This window comes from Vespula pensylvanica, chromosome 11, assembly GCF_014466175.1.
Source record: "Vespula pensylvanica isolate Volc-1 chromosome 11, ASM1446617v1, whole genome shotgun sequence".
Classification (NCBI taxonomy): Eukaryota; Metazoa; Arthropoda; class Insecta; order Hymenoptera; family Vespidae; genus Vespula; species Vespula pensylvanica.
Genome location: NC_057695.1, coordinates 4,034,328 through 4,061,989, shown reverse-complemented (window position 1 = coordinate 4,061,989; position 27,662 = coordinate 4,034,328). Strand labels below are relative to the sequence as shown.

Below are 27,662 nucleotides of genomic sequence, written 5' to 3'. Positions count from 1 at the left end.
ATCGTCGTCATACCCACGTCATACTTACTTCTAGTATCGTGTTTAGAATGAGAGATGGGTAGATGGTACACACGTTTAATAGGTAAAGATAAAAGAAAAGGAAAGCTGTCTCTCTCGAAAGCGTGACACGGATGTCGAGAATACTTTTGTCTTGCTTTATAACGTAATGGAGATATCAATTATACTGCGTCGAAGTCGATGTTAATGCCAGATGTGTAATTGCTGTGTTAACTTCTATACGCATATAGATATGTTCGTATCTTTTATCTTCCTGTTTTTTCTCTCTTCTCTCTCTCTCTCTCTTTCTTTATCTATTTTTATTTTTCTATTTCTTTCTCTCTGTTTCTGTTATGTTATGCGGACGCGCCTCCATGAACGACAAAAATCCTACGTCGTGTGTGTACGAATGCATAAATTAAATAATAACATCTGTATTGAATCGGACATTCTCGCGTGCAAGTATTTACTTCCCATACAACTTGAGAAACCTGATAGCTTCTTAACGATGATAATATACATTATTGTAGCTCGATCAATCTTTTCGTACGTATACGATCTGTATACTTTGGAATAAATTATTTCCTTGAAGCTTACATATATGTATCTTTACCTAAAAATAAGTTTTGGCTTATATTGTAACGCATATATCGACGCATTAACATAACAGGCGTGTCCCGTTGACATCTTTGCACGTCGAATCGATCGATCGTTGAGGTAAGAGAGGGGTGTGAACACGTGGGGGTGTGTTCATGGGAACGTTCATGTGGGTCCAACGATTCCGAGGTATCGTCTGCAACGAAGGGATGTTCCAGACGGAGATTCAGACGTAAGGTGATTGATCGGTTCCAATATAATGAGAGCCGATAATGACCGACACGGGACAAGGCCCGGCGCGAACGGAAAGCGATGGGTCTGTTCGATAGGAACGCCAGAGAGAGGATACACTAACCTGTTCCTCGCATACGCACGCGTTCCACCTTTCTTTCTACCTAAAATTTTAGTCCCATAAGATGATTAAAATATTTTCTAAATAAGCGAAAATCGCATAAAATAAGCGAGAAATTTCCTACGAGTATTTCGAACGGCTCGATTCTTTGGCTCATCTCGGCTATTAACACTTATATATAGTTTCAATCTGATGATGTATCTTTTCTCTAGACACGGAGAAAGCAAGGAAGAGAAACTGTATAGAGATTTACCAAGCAACCAGTTGTTACCCAGTGACACAACGAGGATTATGTTTGCACGAATGGTCAGTGTGGATGATGTTGTCGACCCCGGTGTCGGCATTATCTCGACATGGAAGGGCACTTACCCACTGATAACACCTATCCTTCTCTTTCTTTTACTTTCTTTTTCTTCTCTCTCTCTCTCTCTCTCTCTCTCTCTCTCTCTCTCTCTCTTTTTCTCTATTGCACGCATGCAGTATTCATACATTTCTATTTCGTTCCATTGCACTGCTCATACTTCTAGTATTATTGAACTTTGTATGCGTTTGTAAAAAGAAAAAAAAATCGTTGACGCGTTTAGATCGGCCAAATTGATGTAGTTATGCGTGAAGTAAGAATTGTGATTAAGAAGAGAGAAGGAAAGGGAAGAGCGTACGGACGATGTTAGAGATGAACAAGAAAAGGAGGAAAGTAAAAAGAAAGGAAGGACGGCAAGCTAAGGAGTCTAAGTCCGAGCTGACGGTGGGTAATGAGACGAGGAGAGGTTATCCTCCTACCAGCACCGTGGGTGCTGTTTATGCAAATGCAACCACGAATCACGTCTACGGTGGCAGTCGCTTCGGGAATTATCCCGAGATCGGCATAAAATGATTATTCCGCGGCGCTAAACTTCTCTCTTCGGAGTTGGTCCAACTCTCGGTTGGAGATTGCATGTAACGCGTCCTATATTATTATACTTTTCATTTTCTAGGTGTTTCAGTAGAGTAGTAAGCAGTCGCGAACGATTCGAGATCGAAAAGAAAGACGTTGATCGATGATGAGTTCACTTTCGTAGAATAATAAGGATATACCAGTGTATCTTTAGAGTCATCGTTTTAAAGTAATTCCAGGGAGGTAAGGATCGTGTTAAATTCGATCTGATTCAAAAGGTTCTTCTTGTAGCCTTTGAACTTGTTGTTACGATAACAACCTCTTTCTCTCTTCTCTCTTTCTTTCTTTCTTTCTCTACCTATAAAACGGAAGTGTTTCGTTCGAAACGAACCTTCTCAAACCTGACCGTAACGCAAACACACACAATCTCTAATTAAGCAGATTTAATACTTCCTTTTGGGAGAATCGGCAGGACCTTTTACCAAGTCCCGTGACAATTCCAATTAAGATTTCGTCGCTCGAATAAGAAAATACGTTAGCCTTGGTTGGGGAAGCGACAAAGGACAACACTTTGGTGGAGGCAGCTTTTCCGTTCGCCCGAGCACACACACACACACACACACACAAAGAAAAAGAGAGAGAGAGAGAGAAAGAGAGGGATTCAAAGGAAAGGAGAAGAAGAGAAAGAGGTGGTGAGAAGTCGAAGAGGTGCAGCGTGGTCGTGGCCCATTAGGGACTATCGGCTGAGCGGCAAACCGGGGCATAAACATGCTCGACACCTCGCCGCCTCGTGGTAATGCGTTCGTAACTCCTGCCAATATCCTTCTCTCTCTTTCCCTCTCTTTACTTCGTTCGGCTTCTTCCTCTCACCTTTAGCTCCTGAGTCCAGCCCTATTCCTTCGGAGTTTCGATATCGAAAAGCATCGAACACACGTCTCTTTTCTTCGTTTGTTGCTCGCAAACGAGCCTTCGGTATTTCAGAAATAAATGGAAACCTTTTCGATAGGAGTATGACCTAATTTCGGGAGAAAGGAAAGATGGTAGTTGATTATAATTTATAATTACGTTTTCGTGAGATCGATTTAAATTAAATCGATCTAATGGAAAAGAGTTTCTCCATCTTTTCTCTCTCTCTCTTTCTCTTTCTTAAATTACATTCTTAGAATTAATCCGTGCTCTTAATCGATCGATAGATCACTGGATATACACGACTCGAACGCGTCTTCTCCATTAAAGGAAATACTCGAACATTTTGAAAAAAAGGCACGTTTGTAATTCGGTCCGACGTATCGGTTCGAAAGTTCGGTCTGAGCTCACATAATTTTGAGTAGAGGAGATCGCGTTCTCTCTCTCTCTCTCTCTCTCTCTCTCTCTCTTTCTTTCTCAACGCAGATACGTGGAGCTCTCTTCTAACGATATATCACCGTCCTAGATACTGCGATCCATCGAGGCGCGTTAGATCAACGTCACGAGGCATTAGCCTTATACCACCTCGAAGGGCACACGTGAACGGCTCAAAGAAATGAGCGGTCGATGATCAAAAGACGGACCTTTAGTATCCGTTTCGAACGTTCTCCCATATCCTTCGGGGCACGAATTAATTTTGAAAATTCTTTAGAGTGTATTTTTGAAAAATTGATGAAATTCTCGAAAGATTTCGTTTAAACATCGATTGTATTAAGAGAACAAAAAGAAATAAATGTTTCTTCGATTTGACGATGAGAAGAAAGAAAGGAATGCGGTAGCAGGAAAAGGATCATTAGAAGAAGTCAAAGGATAATTTCGAAGAGTGTAACGGACTCTTTTGACCGAAGGTAAAAAATCTCAACTGATATCTCGGAAGTTGTATAGTCGTAGAGGTTCGACACTTCGAGTCCGAGGTCGATGAGAAGAAGGCAACGTAACGAGGGCCGAGATACATTGAGACGTAAGTTTTTCGTCGTCGGCTAATAGCGACATTAGTCATTTCGCTCCGCGTCACTGATATACAAATGGAGGCATCAATAACAGAAAAAAAAGATAGAAATAAGGCGATACTTTAAGAGAGAGAGAGAGAGAGAGAGAGAGAGAGAGAGAGAGAGAGAGAGAGAGAGAGAAGACGGAACGAACCGGTCAACTCCAGCCACCGAACTTTCGTTTCGGTAGAAACATTTTAGCGTTTAGGAGACTAAGATAACGCACGAGATTAAGATTAAGATTCCATCTTATTTCATTCTCCTTCATCTTTATTTTCTCTTAATTTTTTCACCTCCTCTATCGTGTCCACCATCCATTGATCATACTAACAAATCATAGAAATGAGTACTGAAAGAATTTCATTCTTTATTGTACTATTTATTTTTATTTAAAAGGAATACTATCGTCATTTTGAACAGAGAGTTTATTAATCTCTAAGTATAAGAATCAAAGAAGAAAGAAAAACAGCAATGAGACTTCTCGGTGAGAGTAACCTCGTTACTAAGAATTATTTACGAGTAATTAGTCCATGATCGTTCGCGTACCCTGTGCACCGTAATTGCGGTAGGTACCATTAATATCGGGCGCCTATAATTTCGGCGGACGTATCTCTCGTGTTCTCACTTGCGCTACAAGGAACTTGTTACCATCGAATCTTGTGATGAGAGAGTGCATGAGATACAGAGAGTGAGAAAGAGAAAGAGAGAAAGAGAGAGAGAGAGAGAGAGAAAATTTTCGTTTTGAGAACGAGCAACAATCATAGCTCGTAAACCGTATGACCAGCTTGGCACGACGCTCGCAATCTCATGAGAAACGCGATACGATGCCAGGAAAGAACACCGAGAAACTAATATAATGGGCTGCGAAGATGCGCGAATTAATTACTCATAAATCGCAATCAAATTACGGACGCGCGTATCCCATCGAGTTGTTGCTGTCATTCTTTCTATCTTTCTTTTCTTTATCTTGTTTCTTTGTCTTTTTTCTCTTTTCTTCCTTCTCTTTCTCTCTCTGTCTTTTTGAAGACCGCCATTATGTCCAATCACGAATTCGACTCCGTTAATTTCGCGTTTAATTACGCGAGACTGCCATCCAATTCTCCAGCTCCACCTTCGATTTTCAGCGATCTTTCGACGTATCGTTCTCCTATCCTTTTCATTTTTTTTATTCTTTCCTTCCTCCTCGATTCCTTCGTTTCGCTCTTCGAAGTAAAGAAACGGCACAGAGAAAGAGAGATAGAGAGAGAGAGAGAGAGAGAGAGAGAGAGAGAGACCAGTGCGACGTGTTAATTGGAAACGCGTAAAACGCGTGAATCTAATCGCTCGTGGCGAGACGAACGTAGCGATAAGCCGCCGACTGAAACTATAAATTCTGATCGAGCCACATTAGCAGAGAGTGTCTTTCACGATTCCGCTCGTGCAGGACCGTATCGCGTACGTGGTGTTTCTTACGATTTCACGCCACAAAATGGAGTACAATGATCTACGCGAAGAATACTCTGCGATATCTTTCTCGTAGACAAAACAAGTGGAATCGAAGATTTCTAATGCAAAGAAGAAACAATTCTCAAAGGGATTCTTTCGTTGGGTGTATGTATGTATGTATGTATATGGTATAAAGTTAAATGAAGCTTTTCAAATACACTTGACATCAATTTAAAAGAGATAGAAGAATTGTAGGTAAAAGAATATTAATCACCGTCGAAATCATAGATAAAGTGATTCCCTGGAACGATCTAGGCCCGTCTCGTTAATCACTGCCTAGAGGTAGAACACCGTTAAATCGGATAAATATTCATATGAGAGCACAACTCGTGCGTTAAACGATAGCTTCGAAGAGACAGGAATAAAGAAAGGCAAAGCGTTCCAATGTCGACTTATCCTCGACAATGGTCTATAAAGCGTGCTTTATTGCAGAGAGTCAAGCGTTTAAATAAAAGGTACGACTCGCGAAACGAAGATGGAAGGAAAGGTAAAAGAGAAAAGATAAAGAAAGAAAAGAAAAATAAATGAAAAAAAGGAGAAAGAGAGATATATATAAAATACCTCAGGCAGTGAAAGGCAACTAGTAGATGAGTATCGTGCCGATGTAAATGTCCGTGACAATAGATCGTTTTGTACTATTGGTTGCATACTTGACACGATTCTTAGATACGTGAACGGTGTTAACAGATAATTACAATACATTCTCTTCTCGGTAGCTGCAAGGTGTATCTCTTACCTTGAACTAATCGGTTTTTCTTCTCCCACGATACCAATTGATCTTCGTTTGATTAGGTAATAGAATTTTCTTGAAATTCGTTACAATTTTCAGCTGATATCGGTTCGATGATATTTCGTAATTAAGAAAACTATTCGAGTAAGTTATTCGATGGAAGATAAATCAATTAAGGATAATTTTGAAGAATTAATTTGTGTTGGAATACCAATTGGAATGGTATTAGCATCGAGATAGTACGAGTCGTACAAATCGCATTTGCTTTGCTAGCGATCTCACTCCATTAGTTGTAAAAGCGCGTGTAATTCATTTATACGACCGCCTACCGATAATTAGATATTGTATAGAATGAGAGAGATAGAATGCGTTATTACGTGCACAGACGTATCGAACATTCGAGTCTTGTCGAAACTCACAGATTTGTTATTAAACTTTCTATTAGTCAAATGTAATTAGATACATAAGTAGTACCGAATAGAAAGTACGAGAAAGGACGATCGTAAAGGTAACTCGAAGGAGAGTCGAATGTGTTCTGCCTTTTATCTTTAACCGGAGCCAGCGAGTAGTGGAGGTTGCAAAGAGAAGAAACGATCGCGTTCCGTGAATTCAATCGAATCTCCTTTTATACTTCGACTTAGTATAGCATTTTGCTTGCGAGTAATAAATTAGAGCGTGATCTATCTAGCCGATACCAAACGGTAAGCCAGTTTTAACGAGTAAAACGCGTTACGACACACGGACTTACCTTCTGTTCTACGCCCTTTCCCCTTAAAACTCTAGGAGGTAATATAATTACCCAGATCATCGCCTTCGTTTTTCTTCTTTACTTTCCAATCCGATAAATCGTTTTGTTGGAAAGGATTACGTGACGTCTTACTATCCTCTTTTATACGATTCCTTTTTCTTTTCTCTCTCTTTCTCTCTCTTTTTTTTTTTTTTTTGGTTTTAATTGGAATATCTGAACAGTTTTGCTTAATTTAATTCGATAACTTATCCTATCTCATGGTCTTTCTTATATAACGAATAAAATAAAAGGAATACGAAAGAGTCGAATTTCGTGGTAAAAGCAGGAGATATTCAACGTAAGGGGGACATAGATCACAGTGGATTCTTGCCTTGAACTAATAGATCGTCCCGCTCCATTACGTTGCACCGTGTGCGGTGTACTCTCACACTCGACCGCCCGCCGATAATTAGGTACGGTCTGCGTGAGTCGAGCCGTACGCGCGTCTAACGTCGATTCGACGCTTACAACCCCTCGTGAAACTTCTATCTCCCTTTTTCTCCCTCTCATGAAAAAAATGAGAAAAAAAAGTTGCAGATACGTACGAGAAGGCAGTTTGTGACCCGCCGAGCGGGACGAATTGTGAAACCCGACGAAGATCTTGGAAAGGATTAAATTCAATATCCAGAGAGTGGCATCCCTTTTAAAAAGTACGAAAAGGGAGCTAATGCTCGAACGGCGACGAATGATACTTGTTCGATTTAATTAAAGAACGCCAACTATATTTTTCCCTTCATTTTTCTCGATCATCCTGACGAAATGGAATAATAAGAACAAAGGAGGGTGTTCCTTCGTGTTTCAGGATACAATTATTAAATTTAATTTCCGGCCAGAGAAAACTATCCTTCTTAGGAGGGTTAATGGAGGAACAAATGGTGGACAAGGTTGCTCCTTAGGCATCGGCTCTTTTTGCCTTTTCAATTTCGCCAAGGGTACGACTTCAATTTCCGTTACTCGTTTTCCTCGAGGTTTTAAGAAGAACAGAGAACGGGAACGATTATGCGAAGATTTCGATACTCTTTTTTTCTTCTCTTCGTTCTTCGATTCACGAGGAAGTATCTAATTTAATTTAAGATGTTTCTTCTCTCGGAAATGTAAAAGGGTTTTCATATTCTTCGTACATTCTTTCTGCTTTTTATCTTCTCTTTGAAGGATCATATGTAAAGAAATAGAGAAAGAGTAACCGCAGGAGCTAATACTCGTCGTCTATTGTCTTGTGCACCTGTCGGGTTATAACGCCAGTTATTATCTTTCGTTTTATGGCTTTCTTTCTCATAATATCCGCACGTATATCTTAGAGTTTGAACGAAATCAATGGAAAGTTATTTTCAATTATTTCAGAATTTCACTTTTTAAAGAAGAAAGTGATCGTTACTTATACGACTTCAGTAAATGCCATATAATACGATAAAAAAAGATTGAATTTATATGTATCGAGAATCAAAATTTAACGAAACGACCGATCGTTATTACTTTGATTTATTCATTATTAGCATGGCGAGGGAAATTTATAGATCTTTAAATTGACCCTAATCCATTCGTTAGACGTCCAGCTTGTCGAGGTTAACTACTTACGGAAGAGACGGAAGAGAAAAGCAGAAGCAAACATAGAGAAGAAGAAGAAGAGGAGGAGGAGGAAGAATAAGAAGAGAGGAAAATCGATTGCCGTGAACTCGATCATCAACATTATTCATCCTTACGACATTAGGAATAGGAAGCAACTCGGTATATTTTAAAGAGACACGATTCCGATGCAATGCTTGCGTGTCGGTTCATGCCAGTCGTAAATGGTTAGACCAATCTCAAAGCTGTGTCCATGTGAACGACACGATCGATCGTTCGACATCCGCGTTCCACGCCAATGATCGTCTTGTATATTCTCGATCATTTCTTTTTATCATGAAAACCAAATCTTTGAGAGTTACAGTTTTTTTTTCAATCAGATCGTACGAGAAGGATTGACTAGTACGAATGAGTAGTAGTTCACGTGATCATAGTCATCGATCGGAGATAAAATTATTTTTTATATTAAATACAAAAAAAAAACAGAAAAAGAGAGAGAGAGACAGATCTGGTAGCAGAAAGAGATTTTCTATATGCATTTTGTTCTACCTTGATGATGAAAAGATAGTAAGAGAAAGAGAGAGAGAAAAAGAGAGAAAGGGAGAAGGGCGAAGAAAGGGTTGGAGCAAAAAAAAAGAAGAAAGGGAGATACGCACTTATGCTAATTCGTTTGGTGCGCTCGGCTCTTTCCTTCCTTCTTTTTTTCTTAACTCCGAATCGTCGGAACGTGAGCATCGAGGACCAGGTGGACACCTGGATACTTTCCTACTTACGCTTATCATTTCTTTTTCTATCTTTCTCTGTCTTACTTTTATTCAGAAGCAATCTCTTAGTAAATTCAATTCATCATCCATATATCGATCTTATCGATTTAAGAATATTTCAGTAGCGAGAACTAAAAGATCAGATTGGATTTCTCTCGATGAAAAGACCCAAATTTTCAATGAAAGAAAAAGAGAGAAAGGGAACGTGAAAAATCATTTCATCCTTCTCCTTACAAAATTCTCAAGCAATTTTCATCGATTTACATTAATACTTTGAGCAATACAAATGTATTATATAATATATTAAGTTACATTTGATTATTTGTTCGTTTGTTCTGATTTAACAAAAAGAACATCTCAAAAAAAAAAGAAGAGATAACTCACTGCACAATGAATTAATGGAAATGTTAGCATAGATGAAATATCAGATTAAGTCTGTTGTCTTAAAAAAAAATCAATCATTTTCAAAGAACTATAGAATGCAAGGCACGCTCCTGCCTTTACGTAGGCGCACTGGTTCCTCAATGTTGACCGTCTATGCATGTCGGTGTGTTAGCGTACACAGGATGCAAGGAGAGAAAAAGAGAGAAGAGAACAGAGAACAGAGATAGAGAGAGAGAGAGAGAGAGAGAGAGAGATGGAAGGAAAAGGGAGTCAGCACACGTCGTGGAAGTACAGTAGCGGCAGCCCCGGGCATCACCGCGAAGGGCACCTCATTATTTATCGCGATATCAACCTATATTTCACGCACACGCTCGCAACACGAGGAACAAGGACGGACATAGAGGAGGAGATCCCGATCGAGAACGCGTCTCCTTCCTTCCTTCTCCTTTCTCTTTTGCTTTACCGATATAATGCTTGCACATACATACGTGTACTCCTCGTGTTTTTTATTCTTTCTTCTTTTTAACTCTCTAACAACTAAGGGAATAGAAAAAATTGACGTGAACATTATCAAACGTTTTCTTATTACATGGAAATCATTTATCTATCTATCTATCTATCTATCCATCCATCCATCTATCTATCTATATATCTCTCTCTTTTTTGTACCAGCTGATCGGGGCACTTTAGAGTTGACTTATGCGTATGCATGAAAGCATATTAATTTTTTATAATTTCGCAAAAAACTTAGAAACCCATCGTAATATCCGTTTCTTCGGTTGTTCAGACAAGATGGAAAAACGTGGTCGCGTTTAGGTGTCGATTATTATGAGGTCCTTTCGAGCTTTAAACAGGGAGAAGGATGGAATGGAAAGCGACGATACTATGGCACGAAACCGCATATTGCCAACATTCTCTCTCTCTCTCTCTCTCTCTCTCTCTCTCTCTCTCTCTCTCTCTCTCTCTCTATGGCACCATTACGGATATGATTTTACGAGGATGTCGAGGTTTTCCTTCTTCCCAGTAAATGCAACCGTTCTTTTTTTTTTTTTTTCTTTTATTTTATTATTTCTTTCTCGTCTCTCGCTGACAAAACGGGACTTCCTTTTTTTATCTTTTTCTTTTTTTTCTTTTTTACAAACGTTTTCACGAATTCTCTACGAATTTGAAATTCTCTACGGATATTAAATCTCTTAGGGTATTCGAAAGAATAAAGGAGGAGTTTTTTAATCGTTGGGATCGTAAATATCCAAGCAAATAAATAAAACAAAAGTCGGATGAAATATCAAAGAACGACATGCTCTTGGAGACGAGGAAGGAGACGTAGAGAAAGGCCGAAAGTTATGAAACCGCAGATTTTATAGCACAGCGCATCACGCAGCGCATCGCTCGCGCGTCTTTCTACCGAGATGCATCTATTATGGCTATCGTTTTACGAGGGACGTCGACGTATCTCTACGTTCGAGAAACTCGAGTGTAATCTTCCTTTGCTTTTTCGATTTATATGAGCGCGTAAAGTGCCATCATCGCGTTGGTAAGTGATTCTGAAAATGGCAAGAGCCTCTGTTTCTACAGTCTCGTTTCGAGGGCTCCGTTTCGTTCGACTGGATCCTAATGAGGACATACAGTTATATACATTTATATATGTACTTATATACACGCGTATAAAATTACAAGGTTCAATTGAAAAATAGATTTTATCGCGCGTTGCTGATAAAAGTAGTTGAATTAGGATATAAAGTCATTTTGTTTTTTTTTTCTTTGTTTTCTTTTTTTTCGTAAACGAATAGAATACGATTCGTTAATTTGTTTCTTTGAAATTCTCAGGAAATAAAATAATAAATGAAAAATTTCTTTAGAAGTTCTTACTAATTTTCTTTCTAAATTCATAAAAAAAAGTTAAACATTACTTTTCTAAAATGACATTTGTACTGTCACGAATGCTAATTTTTGGATAACTCGTCTAATTAACTCCCACGATTGTCGGCCGTCGTAAGAAATCGTTGAGGAGTACACGCTTACGACTAGAACTAATCTCGGTTAACTGAAAAACTGGGCCTCGCAATAATTGAGGAGCGTGCTAGCTATAGAAGAAACGAAAAGGAAAAGGAGTAGAAGGGAAAAAGAGAGGACGTTGGTATATCTTTTTGCTAGTGGCCAGTCTTTAAGTTATTTCGCTTTACGTGTGACTCGAGTCAAAGCGATCCACTATGAATTTCTTTCACATGTGTAAGCGTCATTTTACAACCACCCTTCTCTACGTTTTCATCAAGACGTAATGTAATATAGTCTCATTGTTAGTCGCCTCAGAATAGGACAACTTTTTACTTTGTTTTTTTATTCTTTTATTTTTTTACATGAAACTGTTGCGTCTAGATGTCACGTGTACCTTTCTAATCTTTCATTAAAGATTTTATTAACTAAATTTTCTAAAACCGAACAGAAAATTTGATAGAGAAAGAAAAGAATAATTTCGTTTGTATTTTTTATCGTAACGATAGATATCGACGAATTATCAAGTTTTTCAATCGATCGATTCTCTCTTGCTTCCATCGTCGCAGATTGATATTGTGTAATATTTGTTTTCTTTTTTCTCTCGATGAACGAATAACAGCGTGATACCGGATGGTCCTGCGCGAACAAAAGTTTCCTGGCGCCACGGAAGTTTCGACATGCGCGAAGACGACGTTATAAGCAGACACGTGGACTGAAAGAAAGAGAAAGAGAGAGAGAGAGAGAGAGAGAGTGACAGGAGTAAGAGGAGAAAGAAGAAGAGGCCCCCTGTGGGTCGGCGTTCAGTGACAAATTGTTTCTCCTTCTACCATAGTCTTCTCAGTATCCCTCCTGTTACTACAGAGAAGATATTCATTCACGATAATTTTCGGTACTCGGTAGATCGAAAAATCGTTTCGTTATCTATCACTAAAGTAGTTTCGTTTGACGAATCACGATTTAGTTTACTGTAATACATTCCTTTGAAATCATTTCAATCTTACACATAACATTACGAGGAAAACTTAGAAACATATTTTTACAAGCATTACAAGCTAATTTCTCGATCGACGTTTATATCGGCTCCTTCCTCTCTTATATATAACTTTTTGTCAATCGATTTCTTTGAAGATCCGAACGATTAATCAAGGATAAGAGTGACGAAGGTGATCATGCCAAATTAGTATAACGTAGGCCCATCTTCCTCTTATATACTTTTCAGCGAGTGGAAACACGGACCGACGTTTGGTATGCGCCAGTCAAAATGGATGAGGCAAAAGAGAGAGAGAGAGAGAGAGAGAGAGAGAGAGAGAGAGAGAAGAGAAAGAGATAGAGGGAGTATAGACGTAGGGAAGATCGAAGGAAAAGAAAAAGAAAGAAACGAATTCGAATGCGATCCAAATGCAGCACGACTGGTTCTCCTCGCGCGATCGCAGGGAATCTTAAGCACCTGCCACTTAAGGACTGGATTGCATCGCGCGAATGAGAGAGAAAGAGATCGCCAACCCGAAGCGGAGAAAGAGAGAAATGTATCCTTAAGAATCGAACGATCCATGAACCTCTATCGACGTATGTATAAATGAACGTTCTCGTGAAACGACGCGGCGTTACTATAAAACGAAATTGAAAATGCGCTATCGGCTACGGGACGGGTATTAACTTATCATTAGCGTGCTCGTTGTTATCGTAAACTTTTGCAAACTCTCTTTCTCTTTCTTCGGCAGCCTCGTAGATTCGCAACTTTCCGAGTGTACACACACATATATATATATATATATATAGATTACCTACGTGCAATCTGGTTTTCGAAGGAACAAAGAGAACGTTATTGCACTTTAAAGAGCATACCGCAGTATTCTCTGCGATTAATATACCGTCGAACTTTTAAGGTAGTCTTGTTATTAACGTGACATTCTGACCTCTCAGGGATACTTTACTCGCAAGTAGTTAGTAAGATTTTATAAGGTGGAAATTTCGAAGGTGAAATTTTACGATAAAGAGCAAAGAATAAATTTCATTCGGTATGATGAAGCTCGTTGCGTAGGAGTTAACAAAGATAAAAACCAGTTTTTAAAGGTATGACTCATTTATTGAATCCACCGACATAAACTAAGATAGTAGGTTCTTCAAGTTCATCTAAGAGAATTCTCTTCTGAATGGACCATTCAGCTAACTCATGGATCTATCTCACGGTGGCTGCCGATACACGTCCATTACTCCTTAATATAGTCGAAAATTTCAATTCCAATGAAATTTATCGATATTAAAGCCGTGGCAATTTGCGTTCCGTACATCGTGTATTCTCGCCTGCCGATATCTTCTCGGTGCCGATTATCCCTGTTAAAGGGGAAAAAGGGACAACAATGGCCGGCCCACGGCTCGTGGATCGAACTCCTCGAAGCGACCATTCTCTCTCTCTCTCTCTCTCTCTCTCTTTCTTTCTTTCTCTCTCTCCCCCTATCTATCTCTCTTTCTCTTTCTTTCTTCGAAGACGCGCCGCTTTTGCCGGGCGCCGTGTGCCACGGCACGACCGGCGATGAAATCATAAATTGGTGAACGCCGACCCGCCGGCACTGATAGCGAACAACCAATAATTATGCTAATACATACATCGTAATACATCCGAAGAGGCGGTCATTCGTACGTACACCGTAGGCTGCTAAGAACGGCCCTTTCTGAAGTTGGCTCGCTTCTTCGCTCGCTTTCTGTTAGGGTTCCAAGTGTTTCTTATGATAAAATCGTAGAGATAGACGAGGCCCTAGTGTTTCAACCCCCATCGCGATTATGCGTGTCGCCTAACTTTAAGTGACGTAAAACGCTTGCTATCTCTCTTCTATCGCTTTTATATAGGTAACATATATGTAAGTATACGTACATACGTAAAGTCGAAAAGTCGCAATATCGAATGAGTATCGACGGTATACGTTTTCTTCCTTTTAGTCGTCGATAACGCCTCGACGATGCTTGGGAAAGTTCGTAAGCGTGTAAAAGTAAACTACCAAGTATACTACTCCCGATACCACTGGACAGCAACATCGAAGGATTCATTATTTTCAATGGTTTCCACGAGAAAGACCCGTCGGATTCGATGGAAAAGACCAAAAGAACGATAGTTCTGATCGCAAGATTAATAACGGATCGCTCGTGATACCCTTAACGCAATCATGTTACTAATGTTTCCTCACGAATATCGTGACGTTTCGACATTCGTTCGATCCTCGACCTCCTTTCCTGATCGATATACGAGTCAGGGAAATTCAGTCTCTCACAATCGTTTTGGCTTTAAAGTTATTTTAAATTCATTGGGTAAAAACATTTCGTAAAACGTGCTTATTGACCGCGACGATCGTTTATTTACATTTAACCATATTTATGTATCTTAAACTCAACTATATCGTTCTATGAGAAAGAAGTTGATTTCAAGTTACAAAATAGGCGATCGTCCTTCTTCTTTTTCTTCTTCTTCATCGTCATCATCATCATCATCATCATCATCATCATCTTCTTCTTCTTCTTCTTCTTCTCCTTCTTCTTCTTCTTTTTGTATTCTTTCGTTTCTTTTTCTTTTTCTTCTTATTGTTTTATTTATTCTTTTTATTTTTCTTTCTCTACTTGCATCACTTCCTCAAGCGTGCGCTACCTCGTGTAATTACCGGTACAATGGAGCTGTTAATTGTCAACATTAATTGGCGCGAACGACTACAAGGAACGAGTGAGCGTTGTGTCCAGCCCCCGAGCTTCTTGATGGAAGGATCTATCGCTTCTGTTATTGAAGTACCGTTCTCCGCGACGATCTTATACGCGCATCTTGATAGGCTAAGATCGTCGATAATTGACGCATTAAGTCCGTGTTCTCTATCGAGCGTTTCAGTTACAGTTAAGAGCCATGACCGGCCACGGTATTCCGGCTATGTAGACGAACGCACTGATAACCGGTTGCTACTTTTTTTTTCTTCTTTCTTTCTTTTTTCTTTCTTTCTCTGTTTCTCTTTTTCTCTTTTTTTTTTTTAAAGTATTACGTACAGCAAGTTGACTAATTAATCGTAGCTTCTGTCTTTGCATTCGACGTTCGTTAGCTCAGTTCCAATATACAAATAAGAAACTAGTTTTAAATACTTACGAGGAACTTTTTTCCTTTTAACCTACATATGTAAATACCTTTCGATTCATTTATTTATTTATCCAAAATTCTCTGTCATCGCCCTGTGCGATTTTATTTGAACTTCCAATTAATTTCATATATTCACGTTCGGAGATTTTCAACGATTAACGGATTAACGATTCTTCAAGGAACTTCTTCGTTGACTTCATGGAATAAATTCAAAGGGTTCACCCTAAGCGAAGAGAATCTTCCTCTCTCACCTTTCCCACCTTTTACCATCCGCGTTCCTTACCTCGACGTTCTTCGGTAACGTTAAAATATTGATTACAAATGCGTCCTTATTATACGACAAGCCGTTACACGATAGCCTCACGCACACCGTCACATACGTTTGTGTTCACGATCGGAAATACGGTGTGCTCGATCGACCAGAAGGTATAACCGACGCCTCGTCGGCCATAATAAATTCGTCTCGCTATATTAGGTGCCAGGTCGTCGTTGGAGACGTCCCGGGAGAGGTAAGGAGGGAACGCCGAGATCGTACGAAGGGAAGGGAAAGGGCGCGTTATTCGGAGACGCGATTATTAATCGGTACGATCAATTAAATCGCAATGGGATACGGAGGCTTGCGTGCGCAGGATCAATAACGTCCTCGACGGATGTACAAGGCGCAGAGGAATCCTTTAACGCGAGGATAGGTGTATCGATTATTGCGATCTTTCCCTTTCGTTCTTTTGTCGGCAGTACCTTGCAAAGATCCTTCTGAATTTATACGATATTTATCCTTTTTCCTTTTCTTTTTTAATTTTTTTAATAAGCGTTCTTCATTATGCCTAGCTTTTAAATATCGTCGATCTCTTTATATTCTCTTCCCAAACATTCTCTTTGTTCATTTCATGAATTTTCACTTTTAAGCATTGTCTTGAGGAATTTCAAAATTGATACATTTTGAAATGCAGCGCGAGATTTTCAGTAGCTTGTGATTTACGATCGAAATCGTTTCTACGTCCTCGACTATCGAAGCTCGAGCGATGTCTCGAGGAAGCGCACGCGAATCTCCAACACGGGAAAAGAAGAAGGACAAGTATGTAAGAAAGAGAAAGAGATAGTAGTGGAAGAAGAGACTATAGGATGCACGCCAGAGAGCAGACAGCTATCTTAATCGACGACCTTTCTCTTAACCCGACGAAGGGAGACCCTCTGGTGGCGCTGCGCGTTCCCTCTGTCGCGACTCGCTTTCAGCGAGGGGTCTCGCTGTGAAAGAGGAAAAGAAAGAAATAAAGAAAGAAAGAGAAAGAGAAAGAGAGAGACAGAGAAAGAGAGAAAGAGAAAGAGAGAGTCGCGGAACGCGGAATCTACCGACGAGAGAAGAGAACGAGTCGAGCCAACCAGTTGGGACACGGAGAGATCGATCTGCGCGTGGGCGGTTGCCGAATAATAATAAACTGGCCTCTCCAAAGTCCAGACCCTCCGGGACCCTCTCACCCTTCTGCTCTTTTCTTTCTTCTTTGTATTGTTCCCGAACATTGCTTTTATCTCGATACGAACTTCGCCGTGAAGTATTAATGTACCAACTTCCTTTCGTACAACTTCTCAAAATCAATGTTTTATAATCGATTCCGAGATAAAACTCAGGAGGATTCGAATGTTCGTTTTTGGGTCACACTGTGTATGAACATACGATTGTATTATCGATACTCTAGCTATATGATAAAAGCTAAAAGACTACGTTTCTCGATTCAACAATCCACTTACCTACGCTTCTGATTATTCTTTATCGAATACGATTCGGCCAAAGCAATTTCGCTCGCATACTTTATAGCATCATCCACTCTCACTCTTTTTTTAAAAAGAGGAGACTCGAGCATGTTCCAAGGGAGCACTTAATAAAGCTCATTTACTTTTTAAGCGTTCCACTGCTATTAAACCTCGAAGAAAAGGAATTATTGTATCTCCTCTACGTTTCTTTCTCTTATTTCAGTAGCAGACTTTATACTTTCGTATTTAACTTCTCTCTCTCTTTCTCTCTTTTTCTCTTTCTTTAGCAACGAGACGGAATCGTCGCATTCCAATTAGGTACCACTTGGAATCGCGCGAGTTTTGACTCGTGGTTAATATGCGTAAGAAAAAGGATGAAAAAATAAGAAGAAGAGAAAAAAGGAATGAAAGATTCTCGCGAATACGCGGTACAGTGTACAACCGAGGTCCGCGCGTTTAAACTGCGGATTTAACTGTCGACATCCGCCCACGGTTTTGCGGAGCATACGTTGCCTCGATTGTAAAGGCAGATTACTAACGAGCCCTTCTGCGCACTGGTACCACCTCCTCGCTCTGCTTTTCCTCCCGTGGATGTATATACGAGAGCAAGTATGAGATAGGGAAAAGAGGGAAAGAATGAGAAAGAAGGAGAAAAGAGTTAATATATGTTGTAAAGTCTGTTGCGGAAAACAAAATCCGGACAGGGAATGAATGAGAGAGTCTAAAGGAAACTCGAAGGATGGTGTTATGCTGTTAATTATGCCGAATACGATCAGAATATTTTTCTATGATCAAAGTTGTAACAGATATTTTGTCTTATCTTTAAACGAGAAACGAATTAAAACATTTGATCAATGAATGTGTAAGACGTAGGTAAAGAAGATCCGATTTCTCATAACACCAACCTTTCGGGACCCTTTTCCAAAGATTCACCAGGTGCGACATGAGAAGGCAAACGTGTGAGAGTCGCTGCGAGCCGATCCGATCGGTGACAACGAGACAAACCAGCGCCATTAAGCGAATGCCGAATTTGTGAAAAATAAAGCTACGTTCTCTCGATGCTTGGGTTCTTGTTCTTTCGAGAGAAAGAGAGAGAGAAAGAGAGAGAGAGAGAGAGAGAGAGAGAGAGAGAGAGAAGGAAAGAGTGAGAGAGAAAGAGAGAGAGAGAGGGAGAAAAGGAACTGAAAGGGTGATAACGAATGGTGGAACATACGTCGCCGGGATAGCTTGACAAATATATATTAAACTATTTTAATGAGAAGTGGCCGCCATATCTCATCGCAATTACCGGCCACCGACCCGACAAGGGCCTCTCCCTTTCGACTTGGTGCTTCCCCAAAGGCTCGCCGGTATCTTGCGAAAGCACACACCATTGGTAGAGCAAAGGTTAAAAGACAAAGTTGATTCTACGCGTTCCTTTTTCATCCTTCAAAAATTATATACTTCTTTCATTTTATAAAAAGTCTATTCTGTTAATGTGCCTGGAATGTGAATGAATTTTATAATCCAATCTGATAAGATAATTTAGTTACTGATTCTATTAAATATTTGTAACAACATTAATCCACTACAATAAAGTGATAAAATGAAAATGTAAGAAGCGATCGAATAGAACAGCAATCGACTCACCTTTGCTTGAAACTCTTACAAGGAGAGAAGAAGAAACGCAATGAAGGATAATAGTCACGGAAGGGATCGATCTTCGACTGGCGATGGTCCAGACGCGAGGTGCGGAAGAGACGTGGGTGCGATCGTGCCAGGAACACGATCCTTTCCACATTTAACCGATATTTCTCTCTTTCTCTCTCTTCAAGTCAGTACCTACATAACACGTACACGAACGTCGATACTTTCCATTGAAAATCAACGTCGATGAACCCGTTGTGGAAGGCTGGCAGGACGCGAGAAGCGGAAAGTGCTGGAAGAAGAGAAAGGTGAGGACTGAAGAAGGAAGAAAGATGAAAAAGAAACTGAGAGAGAGAGAGAGAGAGAGACGAAAAGAGTGCCTCTCACGGCCGATTCTCTGAGCACAACAGTGAGTGACAGCTCTATAGAGTTCGTCGGGTTGGTAGCATTGTGCGGATTTCCTCCTCCTCCTCCTCTTTCTTCTATCTCTCTCTTTCTCTAACTCTCTCCCTCTCTAACTCTCTCTCTCTCTCTCTCTCGTTCACCCTGATCACTTTTGCCGTCTCGCGAGCTCGTATGTAAAGCATCGCACGGGTCTCGGTACCGGTTACGACGTTTAGTACCGTACGTCGTGTATACCGGCTGTATAAACGAGTCGAGGCCAGGAGACGACGAGACACCGAGCCGCAGACACACCGAAGCTTCTTCTACCCGTCGACGTCTCCTGCCTCGCAGACTTCGAATCGACTTCTTCTTCTTCTTCTTCTTCTTCTTCTTCTTCTACGTCTCCTCCTCCTTCTCCTCCTCCTCCTCTACATCCTAATCGAGCGTTACCTTCGCGTTCACCTTTTCCCTTTACACGATCACTGTCCTTCGAATAACTTCTTCATTTCTTCTGCAGTGGCACGCGTTGACGCGTTAAATATTTGAGAATTCTCAAAGGTATAGGTGTTTGGATAAATTAGACGATGTTTGCTGTTAATTGGAATTCACAGTTGTATAAACCATATGTGATTAGTATAAGCGCAAAGGATCTATAGAGTTTACTTTTCCATCTTGCGATTTTTCTTGAAGCTGAGCAACCTACGTAAGATCGTACGATTGCGAACGTATACACGTATGGATAAGAATACTCGGGACACGGATGAGAAAGAAGAAGGAGAGCGAGTGGAAGGGAGCAAACACGCGCATATTTATTTATGCAAACGGAATACGCATGCAGCTAATTGTGGGGCCGCACACCCGCGGTGACTCACGTGACGGGCTACCCGGGCATCGTTCCTCCATGTCAATTCGCGTGACAAAGGGTCGTGGTACTTTTGCTCGTCCACCCACGATACTTCCGGCTCGTCTTCCTTCTCTTTCCCTTTCTTTCTTTCTCTCTCAAGGTTGAGAAGAAAGTATGCGCATGTCCATTCGCAAGAGGTTTGTGCTAGCGCGTGGTTACGCTATTAGCCGGTCTTATGTGCAAATGAATGGAATTTTAAGTGCCACTTTTTACTTGGTTTTAATTATCATCTTACAAAAAGGAATAAACGGATAGAAAATTCATAAAACGGATATATTACATCCTGTAATAGAGTGTAATAGAATCGGAAAGATGATAAAAGTATCGTCGATCGGTCGTAAATAAGGAAAGCAAAAGAAATAGAAGGAGTTTAAACGAAGATGGAGGGTAGAATCGAAGTGGTTGCGAAGCTTGGCGGGTAAGTGTCAGTCAGTCAGAGAGAAGGAGAGAAGGGGGCTTTGGCGAGCCGGGAATACCGAGGATAGCTTGCCGGCTTAGTCGGAGCGAACAGCTCTATCTGTCGAGGAGTTCGACTCGAACAAAAAGCTGCGGCCCGCGTGGTCGCACGCACAACGAGAGACGAACGGAAAGTCGCCGACGACAACGACGACGGGGGGTTGGGTCCTACTCCTTCTCCAAAGAAGAGAAAAACCCCTGGATACTTCGAGTTGCAGGGTGCATTGCGAGCGTGCAATAATCGGAAGATTGATATACGTAGAAATGCTTTATGTTCTTTCCTTCATAGCTTAAGTCCAATCAGAAAAAGAAAAAACTAATAAGAAATGCATGAAGTTACAAGAAATGGAGAAGTATATAAAACTATTGATAATATTGTAACGTTAAACAGGAGAAATGAGTTTTGATAAAAGTTGAAAAATGATCAGGAATATTAAACGTTTATCAGAAAAGCTGTCTTACTTGGAGGAAAAATGGCAAGTGATGAACTTTATGAAATATCGGTATATTCAAGCATTCTCGTACGAGTATAGATAGCGGCGTAGCAGATACGATAAAATGGCGGCTCTCTCGGCATGGTTGACCTTAGGGAATGCAAGGTCCTTCGATAGGTTCTCGTGCTTTCAAGAATTTCATACAATATTGAGAAATATTTCTTTTTCGCTGCAAGATAGAAATACTGAAAGGCGGTGGCCATTAACTCGTTGAATCGCTCGCATTAATATAAAGTCAACGAGAAGTATAAACGGCAACTACTTAGACTTCGTCTTTGAGAAAGAGAGAGAAGGAAGAAAGATGTTAAACTTATTGTTAATTCCCTACGAAGACGATAGAAAATAATGACTTTGATGCTCGTGAAGACTTTAGGAATAATGTCTTCTGAAAATACGCGGAAGCGTTTCGATAGACTTCCTATTTCGGATAAGATAATTCCATCTTCTTATAATCGTACGATTCGATTCGAGATGAAATTGGTGGAGAGATGGAAACAAACTTTTTCTTGGATAGAGATACAGAACGAGTTACATTTTAATTCTTTATGAGGGTTACCGTATAGACGATCGATGAAAACCGGTTAAGCAATTACATCGAATGACCGATTATAGTTTCTTAATAGAACCTTCTTAACGTTTCCAAAGCCCGTTCTAGCGTATCGTAGTTCGCCAGTAATTGCTTCATACACGCGAGCCTTATATGCTTTTCCAAAAATAATACGCAATCCAGTTTCATCCGAGGCACTTAAAAGAGATTTAAGGATTCTCCTTACTGTTGCTTGGCAAAGGGTACCTTTGCTTTTGATAAGATCGCTGCGAATGTTAAGATAAGGTGAAATGTTCATTAAAGAGACCATAAAAATTGTTGAGGAGATCTTTTTTAGTTTACTTATTAAATGATATAAAATGATAAGGTTTTAAGTTAATTATAATTGTGATATCATAGCAAGAATGGTACTTAGATAGTACGAGTTTAATCGTTTCTAAAGTGTGAGAAAAGTAAAGAAATAAGAGTAACTAAAATTGGCGAGGTATTCGAGATCGATTAGGGTGGTCGAGGATCGTTCTCTTGTCGAAGAGAGTGTAGCGTTTGGTCAGGACCACGAAGAAGGGTCCTCGTGTTGTAGCGCAGAGGCAGAACCAAGGAGAGAATCGGCCGTACGTGCGGTGGCTGTCTACACCGGTTATAAAATACGATGCCTTGGAAGGTTCTCAGCATGCTCGCGCCTCTCTGGCTTAAAGGACGACGCGCGAGACTCCCCTTCTTGTGTCCTCCCTTTCTACCAAGATATCGTCCTCGCCACCTTCCTCTTTTCTTCCTTTTTTCAATGATCTTCTTATTTTCGATAATGAAAAATCCGATAGTTTTACGAATTAAGACAGGGCCAAGATAAAATTTCTTCTAAAACACTTTTCAATTTTTTCTACTATAATTGATAAAGATAATCAAAGAAACATCGTCGGTAATTGTTTGATTTTTGATTGTAATGTAACTCGCTGTGTAATAGCGCATAGCGAGTTAACTCAGGTCGCTTTCCAACACTTACAAATTGTCGTACGATAAAAGTAATCGTCGTGCCTTGCGAGTATGTTGATTTTTAAGCAGAAGAAATATTCCTCGAAGTATATCTCGTAAGAATGCCAAGGGTTTAACCAAAAAGAAGAAGAAGAAGGAGAAGAAGAAGAAGAAAACGAAAAAGAAAAAGAAGAAGAAGAAGAAGAAGAAGAAGTAGTAGTAGTAGTAGTAGAAGAAGAAGAAAAGGAAGGGAAAGAAAGAGAGAATAAAAAAAGAAAATGTCTTCTCACAGATCCCGAATTCAAGTCGAATGAAATCGTTGTGAGTTGGCCTTTAAGAGAAAAGGAGAAAGGGAAAAAGGGAGAAGTAGAAGGAGAGAGATCCACGCCGCGGATTGTATTCCGCGTACACGCCGATTGAAATCGATATTCCTCGCAAGGTCGGCCGAAAACAAAACCATTGGAACAATGCGTCACGTGGTCCATGTTCACCGGGATATAGCAGGTAAGATTGCTCGCGATTTAATATACCCCTTGTGATCATGCGTAAAGGTATGCGATATACGTACATACATTCAGAATCGAACTTGTACGTATGTGTGTGCATCTCGCAGATCCGGTGGTGAAAAGATGAGGCAAACTGCTAAAGGAAAGACAAGAATCGAGAGATCCCTAAGTTCAGCGATCGAGAAGGATAAAATGATTTGAAATTAAATGAAATTAAGAGAATTATAAATGAAATCTTTTATTAATGATTATTACAATTTATAAGAATCAATTTATAATACAATCAACAAACGTACATTTTTCTTCTTACCCTCGAGCCTTCGAAGTAACGGATGGTATTAGAAGAAAATAGACAAAGACATAAATGGACCATCCGAATAGAAAGATAAAACTAACGAGCAGAGAAAGAAAGAGAGAGAGAGAGAGAGAGAGAGAAAAGATTTTCAAGAGGAAAGAACGCAGCGTGGTCTCGTGTGGTGGAGCCCCTGGAAGCGGCTTCGAATTAGCTGGCCAGATCAGCACCGATACTGCTCGGCAGTAATTCATTAGCATGATTGTTTGGGTGGAGAGAGGAGACCGAAATCTCTTTCTTTTTCTCTTCCTCTTCCTTCTTCTTCTTCTTCGCCACTACGGTCCTTACTCTTCGTCTAAGATCTTCTTTTTCTCTTTTTCTTCGACCGAGAAAGAGAAAAAGAGAGAGACTCTCCTTCTCCTTTGGGAGGAGGTCTCGTGCACGAACCAACAAATTTCTCTTCTTCTGGCACCGCCTTTCCTCCTCTACCTTCTCCCCGGAGCTTCCTTTCTCGAGCACCGGCGTGTATCGGAGGCTGGGACCGAAGCAACGAAGAAGAAGAAGTAGAAGAAGAAGAAGAAGAAGAAGAAGAAGAAGAAGAAGAAGGCAGTGCCTTCTTCAAGGTGGCAACAGTGTTGGCGGGAAAGTTATTCGAGCGGCTACCACTAAATCATTCCTCGCGGACTCCTGCTTTATTATCTTCCGTCTCTCTTCCTCTCGCCTTCTCTTTGCCTTCTCTTTTTCGTTCCTTCGTACCTTTTGCCTCCGACTAGCGCCTACCGACCGCCTCCCGCGATATTCGCTCGATTCTTTCCTTTCAGTACCTTACTCCTTGCCGTACACGATACTCCCGTGTATACGCGTCTGTATGCGCAGGGTCTGGGACTTATGCATATTTATGAAAAGGAAAGGGGTCTTTAATTTTATTATGTGTAAGCTGGAACTTTGGATCGAATCGAGAAATGTGTTGTCTGTCCAAGAAGATCGATCGATCTGTCTAATAGTCGGAAATTAGTACTTTTATCACAATTGTACGTTATAATTACCTTTCCTCGTTATTATATTATCCCCGATTTAGTACACATATATATTGTATGTACTATATTTGGCAAACGTTATTCTTTAATTGGGAGCTTCTTTTTACGATTTTATTTGGTACGAGATATAACTTTCGATCAAGGGAATATCTGTCAGGTACGACCGATCTACTTCAAATACAGAGGAAAATAAAGGATTTCAGCCAATTAAGAACCCTCAGCGATCGTTATACGTATTCGGAAGAAACTCTCTTCGACTCCGGCCGTCTTTGCTCTCTAAACATTTTGTCCTCGACCCACTCTTCGACGAGCCTCTTCAGACTTTCGTATCTCGTTAGAATCCCAATCGTTTCTCGAAGAGAAGAATCAATAATTTCCCATGGTAAGATAGAAGAGAATCTCGGCCAGCAATCGTTCCTTTTTCACAAAGTAATCGTTGGATTTATATACTTTTGTCTTCGTCTATCCAAAGGGCTACCATTAGATCGCCCCACCCACAAGAGAGAAGAGACGCGAGAATTTTCTCGACGACGAACGGTCTCCTTAATTACGTCTCGAGATCGCAATCGCATTCTTTCCGCGCGCACCCTCTCGACGATTCTCACGCACCTATGTTCCCTTAGCCGGAAAGTTCTTTAGTGCCATGTGCAAGCCTTATTTCCCAAGTGTTCATTTCGAAACCTATGCGACTCATTACGCTCCTCAAGATATAATGTTATATCCATCGTTGATAATAACGCTTAAATCATTTTATATCGTATCTTTCTCTTTTTTCCATCTAATCAATTTCATACTAACATAGTATAATCGAATCGAACAATTCAATGTTCATTATATCGACGATTGCATCGCTTAGTTTTCACTGGAAATAGATTGCCTTACGATAACTTACGCCTTGAGTTGTTTTAATAAACACAATACTAACGTGTTGTCATTCCACAAGGAGTAGCACAACACAAAGATCAGTAAGAGTGGCGTCAGTCGAGGCGTAGACGCCGAAGGAGTAGGACGTCCTTCGCGAAACAGGTTATCCTCACAATCGCATTCATTAGTAACTACCCCTCTTCCCCGGTAAATAACATTCTTCGATCCTCTGCAACATTTTATCGTATCTCGTATCTACGTTCTCTAAACGTACCAAGAATATTTCTTTAAAAAGGAAAGTTCATCGGTCGAGATGTTTACTCGTTTGATTTCCTTCGAACGTTTACATATTTCTTTTTTTTGCTTGCCTTCTTACCGATAGAAGGAAATATCTATCCAGGTATCGTAGGAGAAGGAGACCTCACGTCGCGAAACTCGTATCTTCTCTTTGGAAAGCTCGTAACGAAGTAATCGATCATCGACGCGCGATCCCCATCAGATCGAAAGAAAGCAATTCGATGCTCTCGTATCAACTCAGGGCGTATCCCGAGTACTCAAGAATATCGCAGTAAGATCGTACTCGCGATATCTCGAACGCGAGAAGAAACTTTAAACTGTCATTAAGGCGACTCGCTCGGGTTAAGGGGTTCATTACCGTTCAGCAACTTGTTTCTCTCTTCTATCTTTTATGCTACCTCTCCCTCCCTTTTTCTCTGGGAGGCTCGATTTCTTCTACGTCGGCACACGAGAGGACTACCACCGTCGTACAAATTACGTCTCAGGTGGATAAATTTACGGGCTCGTACATCGTCCTTTTTCCTTTTAATCACACTTCGGATCGATTCTAATCTCTCGGCTAGTGGATAATTCACCTTTCATATTTTTAGATCGCATCTTTATGCTTTTTTAAAACGTACGATCGATATGGATAATCGAATAAAGCTAGGAATAGTTGTGTACAAAGGAACGATATTTAAATCGTATAATTGGGAAAGAAAGAAGCATGGATTTTCGTGAAATCGGAAGGATCTCTTCCATCGGATTTCTTCGAATCGGCGACGCATCCTCGCATAAATAAACGAGCAGTGGTAAACGCAACGGAGGCGTCCATCACCGCCTCCACGTCCGTCCAGTAACGTCTCGCTGTAGATACTTTTTTTTGGGATAGGAAGGCCGAAAGGAGCCACTCGCAAATTAGTCACCGGGTCCAGATTACGAATGGACCACCTCTCTGCAAGGGCCCCGTAGGTATCCCGTTTCAGGAACGTTAAGAGAAATTAAACGAAGTACTTCGACTCGAACGACTCCACCTTCGAAAGGTGGTTCCCGATGACACGGCTCTCTTCGTCATCTCTCATACTACTTTCTTTTGTCTCATCCCCTTCCGTTGTTGTACGACGTATACCAAGGAAAAGAAAAATCAGAGGAAGATTGGTAACATTTACAACGCTATTAATTTACATTTATTTTAAATGATAGACTTCAATCGCGAATACTTTGATATTTATTACACCAGCTAATTCAATTTATTTTCTTTGATTTCAGGTACAAGCTACCGACCCGGATTGCGGAGTAAACGCGATGGTGAATTATACTCTGGCAGCCGGAAGATTGGAAAGCGAGTTGCTTCAAGCACGTAGCGATACCGGAGACATTTGCGTGAGAGCACCGCTCGACAGAGAAACTGCTCCCTACCTTGAGATTCCTGTCATCGCCACCGATAGAGGTAAGTTTCCCAAGCAGAAGAAATTTCATACTTACTATTACATTACGATATTAAAAATTTCAAGAACGTCACATAAATGAGTATCGACGTATCTCTATATCCGAGAAAGTTTAAATCCGATCATGATAATTTACGAGCGACATACCCCAGTTAAGCCTTGTCAATTTGTTAAGCGATTTATCGAACGCTTTTAACGCTCCAAAGCGAGCAAGTTTGCCGAGTGTCTAACCAAAATAGGCGAACGCGACCTGGCCGTTGAACGCTGCGGGCGAACAATGCTTTCTTCCTGATGCTCGTATGTAGCTTTTATTCCTCCGCGTGCTCTCACACGGAGAACACGCGATCGGGCAGGTGAGCCGCACCGATACCAAAGAGAAAGAGAGGGAGAGAGACAGAGAAAAAGGATATTGAGAATACACGCAACGAAGAAGAAGAAGGAGAAGAAGAAGAAGAAGAAGAAGAGGAGGAGGAGGTGGAGGAGAATACGCAAGAGCAAAAGGAGCGAGGCGTGAGAGGT

General features: G+C 40.6%; 1 protein-coding gene across 3 annotated transcripts in view; it reads left to right on the top strand.

Annotated features, from left to right (window-relative positions):
- The window catches only part of LOC122633109 (protein dachsous), a 275,156-nt gene that overhangs the window by 200,764 nt on the left and 46,730 nt on the right, over nucleotides 1–27,662 (top strand). For 2 of the 3 annotated variants that reach the window (XM_043820651.1, XM_043820654.1), the window contains one exon: nucleotides 26,965–27,145. In XM_043820651.1, coding sequence (XP_043676586.1) covers nucleotides 26,965–27,145 — 181 coding nt within the window. Of the gene's footprint in view, nucleotides 1–25,282; nucleotides 26,854–26,964; nucleotides 27,146–27,662 lie in introns of those variants that run through there. The other variant, XM_043820653.1, reaches the window with a different exon arrangement.